The sequence below is a fragment of the Dromiciops gliroides genome, chromosome 1, assembly GCF_019393635.1.
Source record: "Dromiciops gliroides isolate mDroGli1 chromosome 1, mDroGli1.pri, whole genome shotgun sequence".
Taxonomy (NCBI): domain Eukaryota; kingdom Metazoa; phylum Chordata; class Mammalia; order Microbiotheria; family Microbiotheriidae; genus Dromiciops; species Dromiciops gliroides.
The window spans coordinates 757560512-757583987 of record NC_057861.1 but is presented as its reverse complement, the minus strand read 5'-3'; the positions used below and the strand labels follow the sequence as shown (position 1 = coordinate 757583987).

The window sequence follows — 23476 nt, the reverse complement described above, 5'->3', positions numbered from 1 at the left end:
AGTTATTTTAAAAGAGTAAATAGAGAATTAAAATAAGAGTGGGTGCTGGGAGGTCAACCCATATTACCTTCTGCATTTGATGAGAATGTGTTCAGTCAGACTAAGGCCTCTTTGATGTAAATAAAGGCTGAAGTCACCCTTTTACTTTGTAAAAATTAATTAAAAGTACCCTAACTTGCTGGAGTCGTTGGTAAAATTGATTGTCATTAAGTAGAAATCTCAATGTCCCATCATTCATCATAGAGAAATAAGCCCCTCTCTTCTTTGTCAGGATTTTAGATTACACCAGAGAAACAAAACAATTAGCGTGAAGCCAAAATGAAGATGTCTCTTTGGAACAATAATGGGGCTAGTCGCTGCCAAGCGCCACTGTATGGGGCGTACCATTTCAAATTCTGCAGTGGTTTGTAAGCAAAGATCTCAAAGCACCCCCGAGTCTTTGTCTTCCAGCTCTCCCACAGGGAGTGGACGCTACATAGGAAGGCTCTCAAAGGACACTCTCCCTCTACCATCTTTAAAACTGCCAATGCAGGACCATTTGTACCACCTGCTTTTCTAGTTCAGAGGTGAAACAACCTTAATGTCATGTAGGGGGTTTGGGAAGGGATAGGGGTTTGGGGTCCTTAGGAATTCCTCTTTAAAGAATTACAGCCTCTTGCACACAAAAGCAATTAGAATAAGATGGTAGTGTATTTAGGGGCAAGGGAAGACAAGGGAAACCATAAGTTCTTGGACTTCTCATGGGGAGAAGGCATGGCACAGAGCATGGCTCTGAGATACCAATCTCCTCGACAAGGAGACAGGCAGTTACTTTCATAGAGGACTGATGGGGGTGACCATCTGACTGGAAAGTTCCTTTAGTGAGGGAGGACCATCCCCCACTGGTGGTGGCTGGAGGAATTGGGTGAGGGGTGGCTGTGGATCTCTCAAGCCATCTCTCTCCTCAGGACACAAAGGAAGCAGCCACACCTAATTTTATCTCCCCAGGGTTGAGGGAGACTAGAATGAAGGGTGGAGGTCCCGAGCTAGCTCAGTCCCATCTGGTTCCACTTATCTCTTTAGGTGTGTCTGTCCTTTGGTTTAGTTTCTTTTTTTTTTTTTTTTTTTTTTTAATTTTTTTTAGTGAGGCAATTGGGGTTAAGTGACTTGCCCAGGGTCACACAGCTAATAAGTGTTAAGTGTTTGAGGCTGGGTTTGAACTCAGGTACTCCCGACTCCAAGGCCAGTGCTCTATCCACTGCACCACCTAGCTGCCCCAATTTTTAAGTGAGGCAATTGGGGTTAAGTGACTTGCCCAGGGTCACACAGCTAGTAAGTGTTAAGTGTCTGAGGCCGGATTTGAACTCAGATACTCCTGACTCCAGGGCTGGTGCTCTATCCACTGCGCCACCTAGCTGCCCCGGTTTAGTTTCTCAAGGAGAAGGTTCTTTGGTGTGCCCCAGAGAACTTCTGGGGTGCCCTGGGCCCATAACATTAAAAACAAAAACAAAAATGGGTTGTTTCTCTGACTTCATAAAAATCACAGAATTTAAAGGAGTTCACCAGCCATCAATTCTCAAGCATTTTCAAATGAAGTCATAGATGCAAAATGCTTCTCCAGTGTACTTGACAAGTGGCCATCTATCCACTAAAAGACCCCAAAGAGAGTGGGGGAACAGGGCAACTGCCAAGCCCATTTCCCTTGGAAACGCCTCTAATGATCATCTGTCTTAAGTCCAATTCTCATTCTTTTCAGCTTGTGCCCATTGCTCCTGCCTGTCAGGGTCAAACGGAAAAGTCAGTAAGTCAGACACTGAGCAGTTGTTAAGTAACAGGCACTGGGCTAAGCCATGGGTATTCAAGGAAAGGCAGATCCATAGCCCTTACCAGCTCCCATTCTCATGTCGGGGAGGTGGTTAGAGGGGTGGAAAACATAACAAACATCTGGACAGTCATCTCAGAGGGAAGGGATTAGGAGCTCTGGCATTGGGAAAGGCTTCCCTCTTCCACCTGCCAATCTTTCAGTGACTAGAAGTGCCCACTTGTAGTGCCCACTAAGGAGTTAGCCTCTTTTCCCCTAGGCAGGAAGTAGAAGCCACAGTGACTAGAACAGGGCCACCAAGTCCTGCTGAGTCCTTTTTCATCTCCAAAGTAAACATCCCCTGGTTCTTAGATGATCTCACCAAAGAAGGGATCCGAGACTTCTGCACACCCTCAGGTCCCTCCTCCCTACTCAGAATTCAGTCTCTTTTTCCTGAATTTCCAGCTCTGTTTGGAGTGGAGCAATACAGTCAGTGCTAGTCTCTAGACTCAGCTCGGACAGAATCTCTCTGGCCCAGACCCCAGCGTGCTCCTTCCCATTGCTCAGGGCTTCAATGCCAGCCTTGGCTCGGAATCATCCAATGTGGAGGCCATTTCGCTTATGGGGTTGTGGGTTCTGATCCACCCCCTAAATCACCGCAGAATCAGTGATGTCTATGGGGAGGAGAGGGGGCTCTCTGCCCTGAGCAGACCATACTTGGGGTCTGCCTACCTACAATGCCCCCCTTTTCTGCAGGCAGAATCTCGTTTCAATCAGTGTCTTCAAGGTGAAATATCATAGAAAAATCATAGGAGAGGAGGAGACAAAGGGGGGATCATGTGAAGTGGGTTGTGGGTGTTGGGGCAGGGTCGGGGTGGGAAGCCTGCCTCGGCCCCCAGCTATGGGGAGCACCAAGGGGGAAGGTGTGTGCCTAGCTGCCTCAATCCCCTTGTGATTCTTGGTGACAGTATGTCTTCTCCAGCCTTGACCCCCTCGCTGCTGCCAGTGCCCTGGTGGGTCAGACAGGTGAGACTTAAGGCCAGGTCCTCAGTCTGGGAACCGCCCCCCAGCAGGGGAGGACACTAAGAATTAGAGAGTAAAGTAATATGGAGGCAGTCAAGAGCAAAACAACATGGGTCAGCCAGGTGGCTCAATTGATGGCGCTACAGGTCTAGAGTCAGGAAGACCTGAGTTCAAATCCAACCTCAGACACTTGCAAGCTGTGTCACTCTGGGCAAGTCACTTAACCTCTGTTTGCCTCAGTTTCCTCAACTGTTAAATAGGAATAATCATGAGCATTAAATGAGATACTATTTGTCAAGCTCTGAGCACAATGCCCAGCATGTAGTTAAGTGCTCTATAAATGCTTATTCTACTTAGTTCCTTTCCCTTAAGACACTGTGATGCCAGCAATTGCTATTCCTTTTAAAGCAGCGTTATATCATATTATTCACAGCAGAAAAATGAAAGGAATAGAGGTCAGATCTTTAAAGTTAAAAAAATTCAGATCTTTAAATTTTAAGAAAGCAAAGACTTGGATTAACTGTAAAGATCTAGAAAAATTGACAAAGTTAATTTTGATTTTCCACATTGGAAATGACAAACTCATTCAGCTGGAGGATTACTGTTGTCTTGTTCCATGTTTGTCTGTGTGCTTGTTTTTACCAATTTGAAAGGACATTATTTCACATAGGAAGACTCCACTTTGTGGAATGAGCTCCCGGAGCTTCCAGAGGTGACCTGGTGTCTAACTGACCATGCCAGTCCCACTAATGGAGAGCCATGGGCCTCAGGGGCCCAGCCTTCTACCCCCTCGATTTGATCTCTGAGGGATAACTTGGTGGCTTACATTAAGTCCAGATTTCCACAAATACAGGGCTATGTACACATACTGTCAGCTGATAAATCACCATGCCGGGAGAGAAAAGTCTTCCATTTCCACTTAAGACCAGTCATGTTTGGTTTGCCTCTTATCGGGTGAAATGGTCATCGGGCATTTTCATTAAGTTTCCCTTCCATGGTTCAGTAATGAAAATGTTCTATTGGAGATGATACTATTAAGTCGGCAGGGCATCCCTGCCAATACAAAGCAGATTTAAAACCTGGAATCCCAGGAACTGGTATTTTTTAATAGAACTGAGATGGGGGAGGCAACATGGTAACCTGTAATTCTTTAACTCTTTCATTAAAATGACTGAATTCTGCCCTCCTCTGTGCACTTGAGCCCTGAGGCTGTCGGTGCTAACCACAAGAGTGTCCGACCATTAGCACTGAAGGATGTTCTGAGCCCCTTCCTCCTCCAAGAGTCTGAGAGGCCAAGCCAAGCCTCCGTTAGGAAGTTAAGTGGCTATCACACAGTCCATTCCCATTCCTTTTCCTCCACCCACCAAAGAAATTCTGGGTAGAAATGAAAGTCAGATTTTTGATTGCATCTTGTGTTTCCTGCAGTCACTGGTTTTCCTTTTTGGGAAAACAGTGTCTCATTGAGAGCTTTATTCTCCCTTCAGGTATCACCTGGATTAGGTAAAATCAGTGGGGAACTTGGGCAGACCAGACTCGATGGGAATCTCCTGTTTTCTTTCAGTTTCTCTCTTGGAAATGGTGGGGGCTTAAGTCTTTTGGGACTCTCTTCTGAGCCTCTGTCTTGTTGCTCGTGGCAAATTAATGATGTGAATGTCTAAAGAGCCGTCAGACCCATAAATCACCAGAAATGGGCGGGATAACACATAAAAGTCTTTCCCTTTTGTTTAGCAATTCATCACTTTGTTTGCACATTAATAAACAGCGCTCCCCTGAGGTAAGCTAGTGCAAGATAAATATTTCTCCCTAATTTCCTCAATTGTAGCTAGTAGATCACAGATGGGAAGAGTGGAGCTTGTCAAGGTGAGCTCGACCGCTCCTGTGTGTGTGTGTGTGTGTGTGTGTGTGTGTGTGTGTGTGTGTGTGTGTGCGCGCGCGCGCGCCTGCGTGCTTGTGGGCCTGTGTGCCTGTGTGCGCGCGCCTGGGATGGGGGGTGTCTCTCTTGTACTTTCCCAGCACATGCCCACGAGTAATAGATAACCAGGTACTTGGTACAATCAGAGGTAATCGGGCCTCGTTTTGTTTATGTAATAGGCACCAGATTCCCCAGCCCCAGGGTGCCCACGAGACCGAGCCGGAAACGGACGCTGTCCATCTCCCCGCTGTCTGACCATAGTTTTGACCTTCAGACCATGATAAGGACATCACCCAACTCCCTGGTCACCATCCTCAATAATTCCCGCAGCAGCTCATCGGCCAGCGGTTCCTACGGCCACTTGTCTGCAAGCGCAATAAGGTACGTGTGCTTTAAACCACCCCGTCTTTCTGGCTTTTTGTGATGGTCTTTTGGGCTGTGCCCAAAAAAGTCGGGGGGGGGGGGCGCAAACCTGAGGGAGGACCTGCTGTAGCCCCAGAGTCGTGCCTGCCACAAAGCCTCTTTCAATGAAGCCCCAGCCAATCAGGAACAGCAGTAAAACTTTCCCAGAGTGTGGAGGGAAAGGACTTGGGGCCAGCAGGATTTGGGGAGACAGGCTTTTTTCTTGTTCTCCAAATAATGGTTTTCAATGATCATGAAAAGTGCTTGGCATCCAAGGTGGAATCTTGGGAAAGCTATGGTATCAGATCAGGGCATTACACTCCTCTGAAGAGAGATGGTGGTTAAAGAGAGGAGGAAATTGGTACATCTTCATTAGGAGAAAGCACAAAAGTCATCAGTGCAATTTTTCCCAACGGTGAGAAAATGGAGCTTTGACCATCAATTAGCCATCATTTAAGCTCATGCATTCTCCATGATCTTGAAAATTACTGTGTCCTCAGGAGAATGAGTTCCCAGATGATCTGAAGGAAGCAAGTCTCCTTGGGAGGCAGCCTCCTGTGATGGGAAGGGTTAGGTGGGGGATGCAACTGATGATCCCAATATGGGGGTCCTCACCTGCTCCTTAAACTACATGACTTCCAAGAAGCTCCTAAAGTTCTTTGGCCTTTTTGTTTTTTCACATATAAATGGACTTGGGTATTATGTAGGTGGTAGATGATTATCTAGGTGATCAGATGAGATCATTCATGTGAGATTACTTTGTTAATAGCAAAGGACCAAAGGGATGCTTTCTCCAATCTTGTCTGCTCTCCTCCAGATGGTCGGTCCCTCTGCTGGTGCAAATTGCAACCGACCTGTGTCTTCTGGGCTTGTGCAACTCTTGGCTTTGTCTGCCCACTTGTTTTTAAAGAAATAAAATCCCTATTTTCTTTCCTTAAAATAGTTAAAAGGTTTTTCCTCTACTTGAAATGTAATGAATGGGAAGAAATTCCTGGTGTAGAAACTTCACCAAAACAGAGAGGCAGCTCCTCTGGAACATCTGTAATGGAGACTCTTATGGAGCATCAAAATCAGTGATCACAGCATCACAGTGATCAGTAAGACCAGCAAAACGGGATCTGTTTTGTGAGGCCAATAAAGAACCAACCCCCACCTCCTGCGAGTGTCTTACTTATCCTCATCTCATTCCCCTACCCCAAACCACCCCAATCCATCTTCCCTAATTCTTGTCTCAAAAACTTGTGTCTTTGTGTCCTGAGCACACAGCGTCAGAACTGGCATCCAGTCGGTACTTATATAAATAGGGGCTGGGTGACTGATCCTCTCATCCCTCCTTCCTTCCTGTGCCCCAGCTCTTCCAAGATGACCGATAACCAAAGTCAGACCCTAAAGTAGTTTACTTTTTTAGAAGCCATAATGTGAACCTGGGGAGGGAGAGAGAGACAGAGAGACAGAGAGATAGAAACAGAGAGAGACTCTGATCCTGATGAAAGTATAGGAAGTGTGCATTGAGGAGTTAAAGTCAGGCGGAGGCAGGGAGCCAATGGAAACAGCCCCCCTCATGGCAAAAGGCCCAGGCCACCTTTATTACCCATGGCAGCTGGGCCTCCAGAAAATGGCTCCCTGAGGCTCTGACATCTTGGACTGGCTCTGATTGTTGTGTAGATCTTCAGGGAGCCTGGCCAGCTCCTGAGTCATTATTATGAGATGCCACAACACCTCAGATGTTCTTAGATTGGCCCCAAGAGCACCAGGCAGCTGTGCTGATCTCCGGCAGACGTCTGAGGCCTCAGCTTGAGAGCGTGTAGACACCGGGGGAACGTCTGGGTCGAGTAGGTGATGATGGTCCCATTGTACAGAGCAAGGCCAACCTTTCTTTCAGGAAGAGACCTCCAGGGTCACACAGCTCTGCCCCCTCGATTTACAGATGGAGAGACTGAGGCCCAGATAGTGGAAGAGACTTGCCCAAGTCTGTATCTGAGTTCAGTGCTCGTTCCCCTGGATTCAATAAGCAAACATTTATTAAGTGCTGACTGTATAGCAGATGTTGTAAGATGAAAGATGAATTTTGGCCATCTGTGTTTTCCCTGCTTTTCCCTCTTCCTTTTCTCTGTCTAATGATTTTCATTCCAATTTTCAAGCCTTTGGAGTTGAGGGATTTTCTAAGGTGACTGATAATTTTGAATCAGATCTCACTGGTTACCAAAGACCTCCCTTGGTACTTCATCTTAGGAAGCTGTGGCTCTGTCTAACCTCCCCCCCTCCCCCAAGTAACACAAGGCTGTGTCAATTGAAAGATCCGGGGCTCATCCAATACCTGCCCCATCCCCATGACATCGAGGAGGCTTTTGTCAGAAGAAGAGGGGCCTTTCGAGAAGTCCAGGGATGGAGCAGATGCCAGAGTGAGGAGGTCTCTGTGTCAGGGCAGAGTAAACCCAAAAACTGAAAGTGGAACTTGGAGAGGGAGAAAGACCAGGCTGGTCTGAGCACGTTCCTGACCACGGAGGTTCCGGGAGGACCTGGCGAATTGGTCGCCGTCCATTCTGCAACTGACACAGATGTTGGGGAAGGAAATTCATCATCACCAGTTCTTCCCTTGCCTTTGCATATTGTGCCGGATGATGCTGGAATATAACCAACATAATAATAACACACTCATTATGATGGCCTTCCAAGAGGCAGAGGCAGGGATAGGAATGGTAGGAGGAGGAGAAGGGAACCTCCAGGCTGAGACCCTCAGGAGAGAAGGAAGAGGAAACACCAAGACAAACTGGTAGTGACTTTGTCGATTGCCTTGGGGCTGTCTGATGCTTAGATGGCATCTGGTGTTAGCCGGGCATGGGACATCCATGCTATGTAGGTGTGTACAGATATGTCGTAGGATTGCTTATCAGACAGTAGCTGAGACTAGACACATCTCTGTGTGTGTTCCTGTGTAACTTTCTATAGAGTTCTCTGAAAGAACTAGAGTGAGGGGCAGCTAGGTGGTGCAGTGGATAGAGCACCGGCCCTGGAGTCAGGAGCACCTGAGTTCAAATCTGGCCTCAGATACTTGATACCTACTAGCTGTGGGATCCTGGGAAAATCACTTAACCCCAATTGCCTCACCAAAAAAACAAAACAAAAACCAAAACTAGAACGAGTATCTACATACATACATATATAAAATACATATAATATAATACATTATTTATATATATGTATATTAGAGCACTGGAAGCCCTGAATTCTAATCCTATATCAGGCCCTTATTAGCTGTACCAGTCCCTTAGCCTCAGTTTCTTCATCTGTTAAATTAGGATAATAGCATCTCCATCTCTGCCTTGTGAGGAGACTGGAAAGGACCCTGGTCCACAGGACTAGCTTCCTTTCAGCCTTGATGGTCCATGCAGATGCTGTGCCCCCTCGTCAATGTTGCAGATGGTCTTCTGGCCAGGGTCTCGGGAGCCCCTCCACTTCTTGGCCCACCCTGGATTCAGCATCCTCTAGCCTGGGTGGCACAAGTCTGAGCAAGCTCTCCCTTGGAGCCAGCGCTGACAAGTTCAGCCTGGTAACTGGAGCTCTGGCTACGTTCTACTGCTGCAGGCATCTTCTCGTACCATCCCTGGCAATGATAGCGCTGGCATCTGGTCGGAGCTGGTGCTTGGGGGGATGGTGCCTGGGGCAGGAGGGAAGCCAGCTTGCTTTTTCCCAGCTGTGTTGGCTCTCAGGTGCTGACAGGAGGGGAAGCGGGCTTTATAGCAGAAGAGCCAAAGTGATGGCAGTTGAGGCACATAACAGAGCAGAGAGAGGCAGCCAATGCCCTCAGAAGGCTGCGAATTCTTGTCCCCAAGTCAGTGCCTCGTGCGATGCCTTAGGTTGGGTTTCTTCAGTGGAAGAGGTGATAGAAGTGGACAGAAAGGGCCTCAGAGTCAGAAAGATTCAGGTTCAAATCCTGCCCTGGACACAGGCAGGTTAAGTATTTCTGGGAGAGTCACTGCCTCAAGGGGCATCTTCACTGGTATAGGGAGCATGTTCACCAGAAGCTGTTTAGACCCCCAAAACATAGATACAAAAGCAGAACCAAGCCCATATCACAGGCAGTTTTGAAGTGGGCTTATTTTACAGGCTCAGACCGAGTGCTGGAAGAGACCCTGTAGAGATAACCTAATCAACAGCAGCAGGAATAAGGACGAGTGCTTACACAGGATTTCAAGGTTTACAAGGTCCACGTCACCACATTTGATCCCTCACAACAACCCGCTGAAGTAGAAACTATTATTGTCCCCATTTTATAGAAGAGGAAACTGAGTCAGAGACAAATTAAAGGACTTCCTCAGGACCATGCCACCAGTCGCATCTGAGGCAGGATTAAAATCCAGGTCTTTCCAATTTCAAGTCCAGTTCTCTATCCAGTAAATCATTGAACTGTCTCATGTAGTCCAAGCACATTTTACAAAAAGAGGAAATGGGCTCAGAGAGGGATAACAGCAAAAGCAACAAGTAGTAGTAGTAGTAGTAGTAGTAGTAGTAGTAGTAGTAGTAGTAGTAGTAGTAGTAAGTAGTAGTAGTAGTAGCAGTGGTGGTAAGCAGTGGTAGTAGTAAGTAGTAGTAGTAGTAATAGTGGTAGTAGTAATAGTAGTAAGTAGTGGTAGTAGTAAGTAGTAGTAGTGGTAGTAGTAGTAGTAGTAGTAGTAGTAAGTAGTAGTAGTAGTAGCAGTGGTGGTAAGCAGTGGTAGTAGTAAGTAGTAGTAGTAGTAATAGTGGTAGTAGTAATAGTAGTAAGTAGTGGTAGTAGTAAGTAGTAGTAGTGGTAGTAGTAGTGGCAGCAGTAATGGCAGTAGTAAGTAGTAGTAGTAGTAATAGTAGTAGTAGTAGTAGTAAGTAGTAGTAGTGGTGGTGGTGGTAAGCAGTGGTAGTAGTAAGTAGTAGTAGTAATAGTAGTAGTGGTAGTAGTAGTTAGTGGTAGTAGTAAGTAGTAGTAGTAAGTAGTAGTAGTAGTAAGTAGTGGTAGTAGTAAGTAGTAGTAGTAAGTAGTGGTAGTAGTAAGTAATGGCAGTAGTAATAGTAGTAGTAAGTAGTAGTAGTAGTGGTAGTAGTAATAGTAGTAGTAAGTAGTGGTAGTAGTAAGTAGTAGTAGTAATAGTAGTAGTAAGTAGTGGTAGTAGTAATAGTAGTAGTAAGTAGTGGTAGTAGTAAGTAGTAGTAGTAATAGTAGTAGTAAGTAGTGGTGGTGGTGTCGGTAGTACTAGTAGCAGTAAAAAAAGTTACATAGTACTTTAAGACTGACAAAGCACTTGACAGATATCACATTCCATCTTCACAACCGGCTCAAGTCGGAGCGTTGTTATACCCATCTTATATATCAGGAAACTGAGGCAGAAAGAGGTTGAAGGACCTGCTTGGGATCATGTAGTTGGTGAGTTTCTGAGACCAGACTTGACCTCAGATCTTCTTGACTTCAAGGGCTCTGTCCACGGTGCTGTCCTGCTTGCCAACATGAAGACGAGGTGCCTCCCTTGCCAAGTTCACCCAGGCAGTGGGTAGTGGAGATGGAATTTCATCCCAGGTCCCTTTACTCCTCACTAATTGGTCTATCCACAGTTCTAAACTGTGCCTGTCCTTTTACATTGTTAGCCTCCGGGTGACATAGGTTGTGTTTCACTACGGAATTCCCCTTAGAGGTCTCTGTGCTCACCTTGGTCCTCAGCTCATCTGACTGTTGGGCCTCTCTCCTGTTAGGGAGTTTTCCTGGCATGGAGCCTCCGCTGGCTGGTCTCTTGGCATCTTCCTCTTCTTATCCCCATTCTTCGCTGCTCCTGGTTCTGCCCTCTGGGGCCAAGCAGAATAAAGCTGATTTGCCTTCTCCCTCACAGTCCTTGGAGACAAGCATGGAGTGGGTCATGTCCCCCTGATCTTCTCTTTGCAGAAACAACTTTCCCTTTCCCTTCAGCTTATCCTCAGATGGCATAAACTAAAAGCCCCAGCACATTAACAAGCACTTCCTCCCAAGTTCAGGGGCCTTAGATCAAACCCAGACTCACCTGCTCACTGGGTGACCTTGGGCAAGTCACTTATTCCTTAGGACCTCAGTTTCCTCATCTGTAAAAATGGAGGGGTTTGAGTGTGTGACCCCTGAGGGCTCTTCTGCCTTGACATTTATGATCCTATGAATCTTTCCCCGTCTGGTCGCTCTTCTGACCTTCAACCAGCCCATGGCCTTCTCAAGCTGCAGTACCAAGAACTGGATACAGCCCAGGTGTGGTCTGACCAGGGCGATGGAGAGATGGGGACTTCGTTTTCCCCGCTCCTCACTGCAGCCCAAGATCCCCTCGGCTTCATTGCTTGCCCCATCATGCTCTGGATTCATGCTGAGACTTCGCCCACAGAAGCCCCCAGCCCCTGTTCAGATGAAGTGCCATCTGAACATGCGTCCCCTAATAAAATAAAGGAGGCAGAAGTCTTCCTTTTAAATTCCTTAAAGCCAGATTCACCCAAAGCGCTAGATGCACAGCGTCGTGGTCCATTTCAGCGTGTTTCCACCCCTCTGTGCCCATTAGCCCATCCTGGTCCTGGACCAGAGTCTTCCAGTGAGTTCACACTGAGCTTCATGGAAACAAAGAGATCGGCTTTTTTTTCCTTATGAGAGGCACAGATTGTGTGTGTGTGTGTGTGTGTGTGTGCACGCCCCTCCCCCCCCAAAAAAAATAAATAAGGTGGACAGTTTCCTGTTCCAGAGTACTGGAAAGAATTGTTTGAACCAAAGTGCAAAGATTGTGGTCACATCCACTGCTTGGGAGCAGGCCCTGAGTGACCTCATTAGGGAAGCAGCCGCTCGATAACCACAAAGGGTGGCTTCGATTAGAAGCCTGGTGTGTGTGTGTGTGTGTGTGTGTGTGTGTGTGTGTGTGTGTGTGAGTGTTTCCTCTTAAAGTCCCTTCCATAAAGCGCCACGGCCTCACGTGCTTGCAGTATGGTGTCTTGCCCAGCTTTACCTCCTTCTGATACTTTCAAGGCTTCAAGATGGAAAGTGTCAAGGGCACAGGGAGATTTGGAAAAATAATCCCGAGGGTGGGGAATTAGAAATACTGCGGCCTCGGTCTTCACTGCCCCCCAAGGCATTTGAATTGTTATCTGTCTTTCCTCTAAATATGTTTTTTAAAAGTTCTATAGTTATATGGAAAAAAGGTCAATTCAAAATTAAATTTGTTTAGATCAGATACTGTGCCTACGTTCCATGATTAGGGCTTCCTGAATAGAGTTAAAATGCCAACGAGACTAATGTCGCTTTGTCAAACAAATCCATAGGGAGATGACTTTTTGTTCTCCTTTTGGCATGGAATACCCGTTCAATTGAAAAGCCTTGACCATGTCAGGCATTATACTGGACTCTAGGAGTAGAAAGACAAAGTTAAGAGCTCAGCTCCTGCCCTCCCAGGGCTTCCATTCCACTGGATCGAGATGCTGTCTGTTCTTTGCACAGACTTCCGTGGATGCCTGGGCTTTCGCCAGTGGAAGAGAGAGCACAGACTGGTCCATTGGCATTTTTGTGGCCTGGCACCATAAATAATTGCTGCTAATTGATTGATTGGTTGACATGTACTCGTGGAAGTTCACACCACATAAAGCAAAGGGATTTGGAGTTTGATTCTTTCAAACGCAGCCTGATGGGGCAGGGCTCCATCTCAGGTCCTCATGTCCTCTGGGGGACACTCCAGCCTTGACCAGAACTTGGCTCCCTTTGCTCCTTCTGTTCTCCCATGGCTTCTAACTAATAGGAAGGTTCACTTGGTTCCAGACTCCTGCAGGCAGCCTGATGCCCACTGCATGCCAGCATGGGGCAGACCAAGCCCTTAGGTGAGATGCAGAAGACCCTCTATGAAGCCACGGAAAGCCCGGGATGGGCCCTGCTCTTCCTACATGCGTGCGATGGTCATGCTAGAACCTCCCAGTAGGAAAGGATCTCCTTGGAGGCCATCCGGTTTAACCCTCCCATTTTACAGATAGGGAAGAGAAATGACTTGCCTGGATTCCCATAGGGAGTAAGCATCAGAGGGAAGATTTGAACTAGGGGCTTTGACTGCAGAGCCAGCGCTCTTTCCATTGTACTAATTATTTACATTCTAATTAATTTATTAATTTATTTGGAATGCTCTTTGAGATTCCTATGTTCCAGTGAAAGGCTCAATGGCACACGAGCCTCTGTACTTGTTCTCACTTTCTGAGATGCTAGTACAGTTGCATGAAGGTACACTTTGCACTGAGGTCCGAGGACTATCTGGCTCACTATTCTGGAGATGGGTAGTGTGTGTTTGTGAGGTTGTGTGGTCTTGTTTGTGAGGTTGTGTGGTCTTGTTTGTGAGGTTGTGTGGTAGTGTTTGTGAGGTTGTGTGGTGGTGTTTGTGAGGTTGTGTGGTACTGTTTGTGAGGTTGTGTGGTAGTGTTTGTGAGGTTGTGTGGTAGTGTTTGTGAGGTTGTGTGGTAGTGTTTGTGAGGTTGTGTGGTAGTGTTTGTGAGGTTGTGTGGTAGTGTGTGTGAGGTTGTGTGGTAGTGTTTGTGAGGTTGTGTGGTAGTGTTTGTGAGGTTGTGTGCTAGTGTTTGTGAGGTTGTGTGCTAGTGTTTGTGAGGTTGTGTGCTAGTGTTTGTGAGGTTGTGTGCTAGTGTTTGTGAGGTTGTGTGATCTTGGATTGCAAACACACTCGAAATTACCCATGGCCTCTAATAGGCAGCAGTGGAGGGCTGAAGAGTAAGTGAAAGGATTCATTCATTCCTAAGTAGACAAAAAGAGCTTTTCCAGGGTTGTCAGAGGTCAGAAATTCCTCCAAAAGTGAATATTGCAGATAGCTGAAGTATTGGGATGAGATTTAAAAAAATCATATCTGTTTTCATGGCACATGAATGACACATTTCTTATCCCTTCTCAAAATATAGTATGTAAAATATAATGTATCCTTTTTTGAAGATTCTGGGCTACCTGAAGGTGAACAACTTAATTATGGAAGCACACAGTGATGCCCCTCAGACAGTGCTGAGATATAGAGGGCTTATTTCTGTCACACAAAATGGCCATGCATCTTTATATAGTTTTTGGTCCTATGAAGAACCTAAAGACTTGTTATATATCACTTTCCCCCTTTCTCCTCCTTGGCATTTAACCTGTTAGCTCTCACTTGTCATTTTTGCTGATCTTGATAGGTTATTGTCTAGAAACTTTCCTCATTCCAATGCCCTTTTCTTCTATTCTGCCTTGAGATGAACTAGTTAGAAATGTCTGTAAACTAAGAGTAAATAGGCTGTGAGTAAATCCCTAAGGAGTTTTCTCAGGACTAAAGTGTTACAGTTTTTATTTGTTTGTTTGTTCTGCTCCAGATGTTCATACTCCTACTGCTGCTACTTAAAGGGATAATGAGCAAATTGAAATTCAAATAATTTTCTTCTGACTTCATAACTATCTACTTAGAATATTGTTCTTATTTGTTTTCCCCCTTGGGAATATAGCCTTCTGCCTGATCTCTTAATGACTTAATAGACCTACAATTATATAGTTTATGATAATAAACATATGGGATTTTAAAAAAATTCTGTACTATTTTATATAGATACTTGGGGGAAAAGAAGTGAAAACTTTAAAAGTAATTCATGTTTGGTTACATCTCATTAAAGAGCCCATTTAGTGAATTGGTTTCAATAAAAGAGCAAATGGGGGAAAGGAGGTGATTAGCAACCCCCAGGCAGAGTTGAAGAGTCATCCCATTTGAGAGGTGGGAAAGATCTGAGAAGCCATCAAGGGACACCTGTCCTCTAGAAGTTGGGAAATGATGGCCCACGGTGGCCAAGGGACTCCCTCAAGGTCTCCAGCCTCATAGCTGCAGAAGCAGGACAGGCAAGTCGAGTGACCACATTAGAGACTTGAACTGAGGGATGCACAATAGAAACTCTGCTCTTCAAGAAACCCCCTTCTTTGGGACGTGATTGTGCCCAGTTGTCAGATCTTTTAGCAGCACTGAGGCACCCTGAGTGATGGAAGAGTTGGTAGGGTCTGGTTTGGTGGAGACTTTCCCAAGCGTACCTTAGGTCTCCCCACTCTGAGCCCTGCTCCAGCCAGAGGTGGCCCTTCCCTCTCCGGACCTCTCTCTTTGGACCCCGACTCAGCAGATGTTTGTTGGATCCATGAAGCATCAAGTGTGTATTCACAAAGCACCTCCTATGGGCCAGACAGTGTTCTCGGGGCTGGGGGTGCAGAGTCCAAAGTGAATCAGTCCCTTCTTTCAGGCAGTTTATATTCTATCAGAAGCAAGGGAATACAAGAGGCACAATGTCAATTCAACAAACATTTATTCAATGCATATGAATAAATTGATTCTGGGAAAGAGAAAGACAGACACGAGCAAATGAAAATGACATATTTCTTGGCCACAGGGAGGATAGAGTCTAGCACTCAGGTAGCCATGATGTCAGTCAGTGGGATTGCCAGGTGGGCGTCCAAACAGCAGTGAGGGGAGCATTGAGGAGCAGGGACCAACTGCATGGGGGTTGGGGGTGGAGTCAGGATAGGCTTCAGGGGAAAAAAAGTGACACCTGACCTGGAATTTACAAAAAAGGCGGGGGGGCCCATCACATTTCATCAGGTTGAACCAGAGGCAAGGGATGGCAGCAGGTATGGGGAGGTAGAAGAGGGCAGGAGCTGCCTGGAAAATGGGTGTGATTTAGTTTAGATGGGCTGTGATGAGAAGGGAGGTTGGAGAAAGGGGAGCCAGGAAACAGTGGAGAATGTAGAAAATCCAATTCAAGAGCTTGTATTTGATTGAGGAGGCACCAGGGAGTGAGTGCATATATTGTTGGAAAAACGTCACTGGTCACTTGCTTGATGCAGGGTTGCCACAATTTGTAAAAATTTGTAAAATTTAAATTGAATTTAAATCTGTAAAAAATACAATATCTGCAAAACCATAAAACAAAGCAGATGGCAGTGGGCCTTGAATGCCAGGATTTGGAGTTTATATGTCATTCCTTAGGCAATCAAGAGCCACTCAAGATTTTTTAGTAAAGCTAGGGCCTAATGAAGACAGTGCACTGGGAAGATATCATGGGCTATAGTGTGGAGGGTGGACTTTATCAAGGATTGCATGGGGGCAGGAGCACCTATCAGCAGACTCTTAGGATGGATAGTCTGAGGAAAAGGAGATGAAGACCCGATTTTGCTGAGCTGGGACTGGAAGCCAGTCTTCTTGACTTCTAATGCAATGGGAATTAATACTGTATGATATTTCTGCTCAATACCTTACACTCAGTTCTTCCTTTATAAGTAAGCTTTCCAAGTGGGTTGGATAGGGCAACTACCTGGACATAGATTACCCTCACTTTCCAGTCTATGAAACTCTGAATTTTTGACTCCTACTCTCACCAAAATCAAAATATTTATGATAATGAAAAGATTCAAAAACTTAAAATGCTCTATTTTTCCACCCAAATTTTCTTGCCATTCTTACATTAAAATTGTACCTGTGAAGGGAAGGGAGGCTCCCTAGTTTTTTTGTTTGTTTTGTTTTGTTTTGTTTTTTTTACGGGGCAATGGGGGTTAAGTGACTTGCCCAGGGTCACACAGCTAGTAAGTGTTAAGTGTCTGAGGTTGGATTTGAACTCAGGTCCTCCTGAATTCAGGGCCGGTGCTTTATCCACTGCGCCACCTAGCTGCCCCGAGGCTCCCTAGTTTAAAAAAAATTTTTTACATGACCTTTCTGATATAACAGAAAACATCTCTCTCTCTCTCTCTCTCTCTCTCTCTCTCTCTCTCTCTCTCTCTCTCTCTCTCTCACACACACACACACACACACACACACACACACACACACCCCTCTTCCTTACCTCCCCATCTTTTCTATTCAGGCCATAATGTCACTTTCTCTTGCAGTTGGATATAACAGACAGCACATTTCCTCCATGTGCGTACCATGCCTCAATGCCATTTTATTGGGCCCTGAGATTTGGCCCCCAAATTGCTGATGGGGGCTTCTACCTCCTGGACTGAAAAGCAGCCACCCCCTCCAAGTCCCTTTACATACCGAAGGCCCCTCTGGCTCAGTTCCATCCTTGGACGCTCACATGGGTGACATTATAATTGCTTGGGGTGGGATGGGAGGGGGCCAGCCAGGTGTTTACTTTTGTGTTTGTTTGTTTTTTAATGAACAGAATAAGGTAGTTACACTTAGTAATGCTCGCTCACTGAAAGGACAGGGGGTGTTAAATCATTGTGTTCTTTGATGAATGGCTCGTACACTGAAGAATAAATTGGACAAACTGGCACAGTGCTCAGTGAACATGAAATCAGCTATTAGGGGAAAGCTGGGGAACAAATTCGGAGGCTGATATGCATCTTTTGATTAATGTCCTATCAATCATCCATAGTGGCTCCCTTTGCCGAGTCTCGTGGTAATCATTCATGGTTGCTTATAGAAACACTGGCAGTAACTCCGGCCCGACAATAACGGAATATTATTACTGATTTCTCCCTAACTCTTCCTGGGAACAAGGACTGTTTTCACCACATTTCTGCCTCCCTTTATTAAAGAAATACAATATAAAATGAAAAGAGAGATCCTCAAAGACTAGTAAAATTCTCTGAGGGTATTCTTAATGATATTCAGGCCTCAATTGGTAGCCTTTTGTAATGTGGGTCTCTCTCACTGAATAATAGTAACATAATCACATTGGAGCTGTCTTTCTAGGGATTGCGGGCCAGTGGACAGAATGTGCAGTCACATTAATGGACAGAGAATGCCTTTTGAATGGTTACTTAAAATGGTTGGATTTTAAAAATTGTAATATTATCGGCTAATGTGCTTAACAGCAATAGTAATTAATGTCCCAGACTTGAAATTTGCATGAAATCTACCTTTGACATTACAAGAAACCTTGATTCTTGCTAGGTATTACACTGGGGTGGAAAAAAATATTTTAATTTGCAAGGCTACTTTAACTCATTATAAGAAAGAGAGACCCATGAATGCAATTATGTCGGGGTTTTTTCATGCAATTTTAAACCATTGGCAAAAAGCTATGTGAGCATTTCATAGGTTTCTAAGAGGATTTCACCCGGAACAATTCATTTTTGAAGTACAGCACAAAGAGCAGTTTGGCATTGCTCACCCGGAGCAATCTGTAGTGCAATTTTACCAGTACTCAAGAGTAGTCTGGGAAAGCCTGGCAGGGAGGGGGTCGTAATGAAGTGATGACAGGTATTAGCATGCATAATGGGTGTTAATAGACACTTAATGCTGTTTAACTGCAAGAAGGAGATGTGCTTCCCCATTGGGATATTTCTGCATCGAAGCCCATTGATCACCAATTTCCAAGGGGAGAGGTTAATCCATCAGCTTTCAGGAGCGGACGGCCCTGATGGAAATTCTAGAGGTGACATTCTGGATGAACCGAGCCTTCCGTCTTAACAAACAAATGAGTGATATGACAAGCTTGGTGTTCAAAACACATTCGGCCAATTGATTTTCTCTCCTCTTGTAATAAGATCTAGAGACGTATGAAAGAGTGCAGCCTGAGCCGTGATGAAAGGAATTGCTTCATCCACGAGAGTCCGTAGAGCTCCGTACCGGGGAAAGCGCTTCCTATAAAGCATGTCGTCACCGTCTCCTTTTTATATAAAGTTTGTTATTGCAATAAATAGCTGTTATTGAACTCCTCGCCTTTTATTTTGGTTTTGCAGAGCCTTTTTAAGGCGTGTGTGTGTGTGTGTGTGTGTGTGTGTGTGTGTGTGTGTGTGTGTCAAGCACCGCTCTTGTTGTTGGGAGACGTTAGGACGGGCTGGGGTCATCATTTGGAGCTGATTGCTCCTGGAGGCACTGCCAGCCTGGTCCTGTTAGTGCCTTTGAGTCACGGGACGGGGGAGGCAAGGGGACGAAGCCGCTGCCTGTGGACCCTGTTCTGGATTCAGCCAAAGTAATGCTCTGTCTTTGTTGTCTGCTTCCTCCCTCGCTGCAGCCCGGCGCTTAGTTTCACCTACCCTCCTACCCCAGTCTCTTTCCAGCATATGCATCAACAGATTTTAAGTCGTCAACAAAGTTTGGGATCCGCTTTCGGACACAGCCCTCCACTCATCCACCCGGCCCCGACCTTTCCTACTCAGAGACCCATTCCTGGCATCCCTAGCGTCCTAAACCCTGTCCAAGTGAGCTCCGGGTTGTCGGAGGCTGCACAGGTGAGAGGGAGAGAAAACACCCATTGTTGTCTCTTGAGAACCACATAGTCCCGAGAGTAGATAATAAAACAGCCTCTTAGACCGGGCATTGGCTCCTTGCCAGGTCCAGGACCGCCACCTGGATGCGGCACCTGGGTGGTTTCATAGCACATAGGACATGTACTTGGAGTCAGTCATTTCTGAGTTCAAATCCAGCCTCGGGCATTTCCTGGCTGTGTTACCCTGGATAAGTCACTTAACCTCAGGTTGCCTCAGTTTTTGCATCTGTAAAACAGAGATGATAATAGCACCTACCTTTTGGGGTTGGTGTGAGGTTCAAATGAGGTAATACTGTAAAGTGCTACACACATGCTAAAGTGTCATAGAGACACTAGCTACTCTAATCCATGATGGCTATTAGCCCTTCCTTAATAATCCAGGCAGCATCCTCCTGAGTAATTCTGGCCAGCATCTCAAGCAGTCCACAGTGGCCTTTCCCAACATATAACTTCAGGGAAAGCATGCTAAGGAAGGCCCCGGGAAGTCTCCTGGCGCCTCCCCCTGCAACCTGTACCAATCCTAATAGGAGATCGGGAATCAGGAGGCCTCATCTCCCTCCATTTCCCTCAGCCTCCCAGGAGGACATGTCCCAAGGTCTCTATCTAGCACATGGACCACCAAAGGCAAGGGGGAGGAGTTTCTAGAGTGGGTCAGTCTTCCTGTGGAGGCACCTTTAATCCAGCAGAGAAGATGGCAGCGTCTCAATGAACAGAAACCGCCCATCTGTTCTGTTCAGGGGGATTTCTTCATCATGTTGTGTTTTCCCCATTTAGGGTTGCTCCTGGTGAGAGCCGTTAAGACTTGGGGTGCAGATGCTATTTCCACATTTTAACCGAGGCTTATTTATATCTATGAATGAAAAGATGAGCATCCTTTTTTCCTATTCTGATCCAAATGAAAGGATGCTTCATTCAGTCTAAGGCCAGGTCTCTGAGCTCTCCCTCTAATTAAGGCTGTCCTCCAATCCGATCAAAGCTGACTAAATAAAATTATGTGTCCGGCTATGGGATTGTACATTGATCAAGGCTTTATTTTTGGTTTTGCACTGAACTTGAGCAGCAAAACAAACCGACCAGCGAGTCTGCAGTGAGCAGCACTGGGGACCCGATGCACAATAAGCGATCCAAGATCAAAGCGGATGAAGACCTGCCCAGCCCTGGGGCAGGAAGTCTGCAGGTAGGCATCTGGAGTGCCCTTCCCCACCTTCCTCCCCAGAGGTGGCTAAGTAACCTCCGGAGTTCACCTCAGGCTCTTTTCATCCAACTCAGAACTTTGCGTTGGTCCCTCCCTTGTTGCCGGGAGCAACATAGCAACCCCAACTCACTGAATCGTTGTGTCTTTGTGTCCTCGGGATAGAACTTGACACGAACACAAGGAAAACAAGAGGAGTTCTAGGTAAAGGAATGCGGTAACAGCAATCACCAGGTGGGGCTTCGTTATCCACCATCCATTGGTTGGATGAACAATAGAACCCACTCTATGAATGTAGATCAGCTCTATACTGACCTGGACCCGGGCTTTAGTTTAGAATTTCTCTCTTTTCCCGAGTCTTAAGTGAACCAGAGATCACCCCTCCCACAGCTGCCACTGCCCAGGCAGCCCACACTAGCCCGTGTCCCAGTTGATGGGGATGGCTCAGTAAACTGGAAATGACCAAGACACAGCCTGGCATTTGGCTTGCTCACTTAGAATTCCAGTGTGGAAGCAGCCCCAGAGGTGTGACGCAGGCCCATCCACAGGCGGCACTTGACTTTTGGACTTGGACTCAGTTTTCTAGTGAACCTTCATGAATTTTTAAATCAAGTTTGAGGGGAGAGGTTTTGAATCTTTTCCCAGACTGACAGGACAGAATGGCCTCGGTGGCTCCTTGGGGAAGGACCCACCCCATCCCAGAATGTGGAGCATGCTCCATTTCTATGGATGATGGGCAAGCAGGGGCTGATGAGCATTGTTAGCCACCCCCCATGCATGTTCAACCTTTTACAATATAGCCACGGACCTCTAAAAGTGAACCTGGAAGGGCCATATTAATGTGAATCGTGTGCTCAAAGTGCCTTGCGGTTTTCCTATCACCAAGTGGGAAGCCTCTTGGAATGGATGAGGGTCTGTTTAATAGGACAGGAGGAGCAGAGATTATGAATTCAGAAAGAATTCAACTGAGTCCAACTACCTCATTTTACATATGAGGAAACTGACTCTGAGAAAGGCTAATGACTTGCCCAAGGTGATACCACCTTGGCAGGATTTCAAATCAGATCCTTTTCTTTAAAAGTATGAGAAAACCAGAGGAATATTTCCAAGGATCTCAAGGTCATCAGCTAAGAAAAGCTGCTCGATATCAATCAGTTGATGACAAGTCAGTAAATTCAAGAATTCCACAAGCATTAAATACCTTTGGCATATAAGAGGCAGGAGGACACATGGGAAAAGCTGCTGCAAGTGGAATCTGAGAGTTCCGACCCTGGCTCAGATAGCAGACTTCTACCCCTCTCTGTGCCTCAGTTTCTTCATCTGTGCAATGAGAAGATTGAACTAGCTCATTTCTGATGTCCCTTTCAGTTCTAAATCTGAAACTAAAGTAACCTTTGGAAGCTGAAAAGACATGAAAGAAACAGTCCCTGCCCTCATTGAATATTTTCAGATGAGGACTCTGAGGCTCAGAGAGGGTAAGGGACTTGGCCAGGGTCACACAGCCTGTGAAAGACTCGAGGCAATAGTGCTTGCCAGTGCCCTGGGCCGCATCCTTGGTCCGGCTTTCCTTGTCCTCGTTAGCCTCTGCTCCCCAGTGCCTTCTTCTGCTTTCTTCTTCCTCTGACCCAGCGTCCTCCTTTCTTCTCCCTCCCCTCCACCTTCTGCCTTTCAGGAACAACCCGAAGGAATGACCCTGGTCAAGGAGGAAGGGGACAAAGATGAAAACAAGCAGGAGCCTGAAGTGGTCTACGAGACAAATTGTCACTGGGAGGGCTGCGCGCGGGAGTTTGACACCCAGGAGCAGCTTGTGCATGTAAGTTAATGGTATTCTGGAGGGGGCTTCCACATGGCGTGACCTCTTCCCAGGAGGTCAGCGGCACTGACCCCGGGCCGAGTCGAGTCTCTCAGGCAGCAGCGTCACAAGGCGGAGAGGGCTTTATGAGTTTCTGAGAAGAAAGAAAACTCTGAGCCACAGTTCTTGACCTGTTCAGTCAACTAAAGCTTACTGGGAAATTCAATAAAGCCTTCCACAGAGAACATAATGGCTCTGATCGCAGAAGGCCGAGAACACTATTTGGAGTTTCAGACTTTGATGGTTATTGAGTGATAGTAAGCTGGACATGAATTATGATTAACCTTTGAATCAGGCGGCATTTCCTTCCCCTCCCCCAAGGCCGGGCACAACAGAGGAGGGGAGGCAGCACGTCAGTCAGTCCTCTTCTGCACACCTCGTCCGTCTCCCTGGGGATCCTCAGTGGAGAGCTGCAGTGCCCTCCCTTGTGCAGGAATCGGGGCCCACAGGTTCCTTTTTATGGGATTGGATATTTTCTGTTCTGCACAAATGCAGGAGGATTGGTTAGGACACAGCTCGTGGTATTTCACACCAGAGTCAGTGTCATAGATTTGAGGCTGGAAAGGACTTCTGAAGCACTGAGTCCAAACCCATGATTTTATAGATGGGGAAACTGAGGCTCATTGTCTTCTCCAGGTGTGCACCTAGGGCTTCGCACTCCCACAGCACCACAAACATTAATTTGTGATTCCCCTTTGTGAGAAAGGTAGCAAAGAGACACTCTTGGGGTTTGAAGCCCAGGCAGCACTGGGGAATTTTTCACATCATTTCCCACATCTGGCTCTTTGCTCTTCCTGTGTCCTCACAGGGAGGGGACAGTGGAGAGCAGACAGGGACTGAGGGAGGAGGTGGGGCAGAGCAGAAAGGCGACCAGCGTCATTGAGATCATTGTCAATTAGGGGTAATCAGCAATAAAAGGCTCTTGCAGCTCAGCAGGTGCCTCAGGCCAGGGCCAGGGATTGGTGTGAAGTCCAGTGTCCAACTACCTCAGCTTTAAGATGCTCTTAACATGACAGCCGAGGGCGACCATTCCTCCCTCCCTCCTCAAAGGATCAGGAATGCGTGCACGCAGGCAAACACATGTCCCTT

The 23476-nt window shown here is 46.4% G+C and overlaps 1 protein-coding gene across 1 annotated transcript in view; it reads left to right on the top strand.

Moving 5' to 3' along the window:
• Positions 1-23476, top strand: part of GLI3 (GLI family zinc finger 3) — a 285531-nt gene that overhangs the window by 211151 nt on the left and 50904 nt on the right. Inside the window, 4 exon segments of the mRNA XM_043977511.1 lie at positions 4895-5096; positions 19089-19305; positions 20404-20520; positions 22208-22348. Of these exon segments, the coding sequence (XP_043833446.1) occupies positions 4895-5096; positions 19089-19305; positions 20404-20520; positions 22208-22348 (677 nt within the window).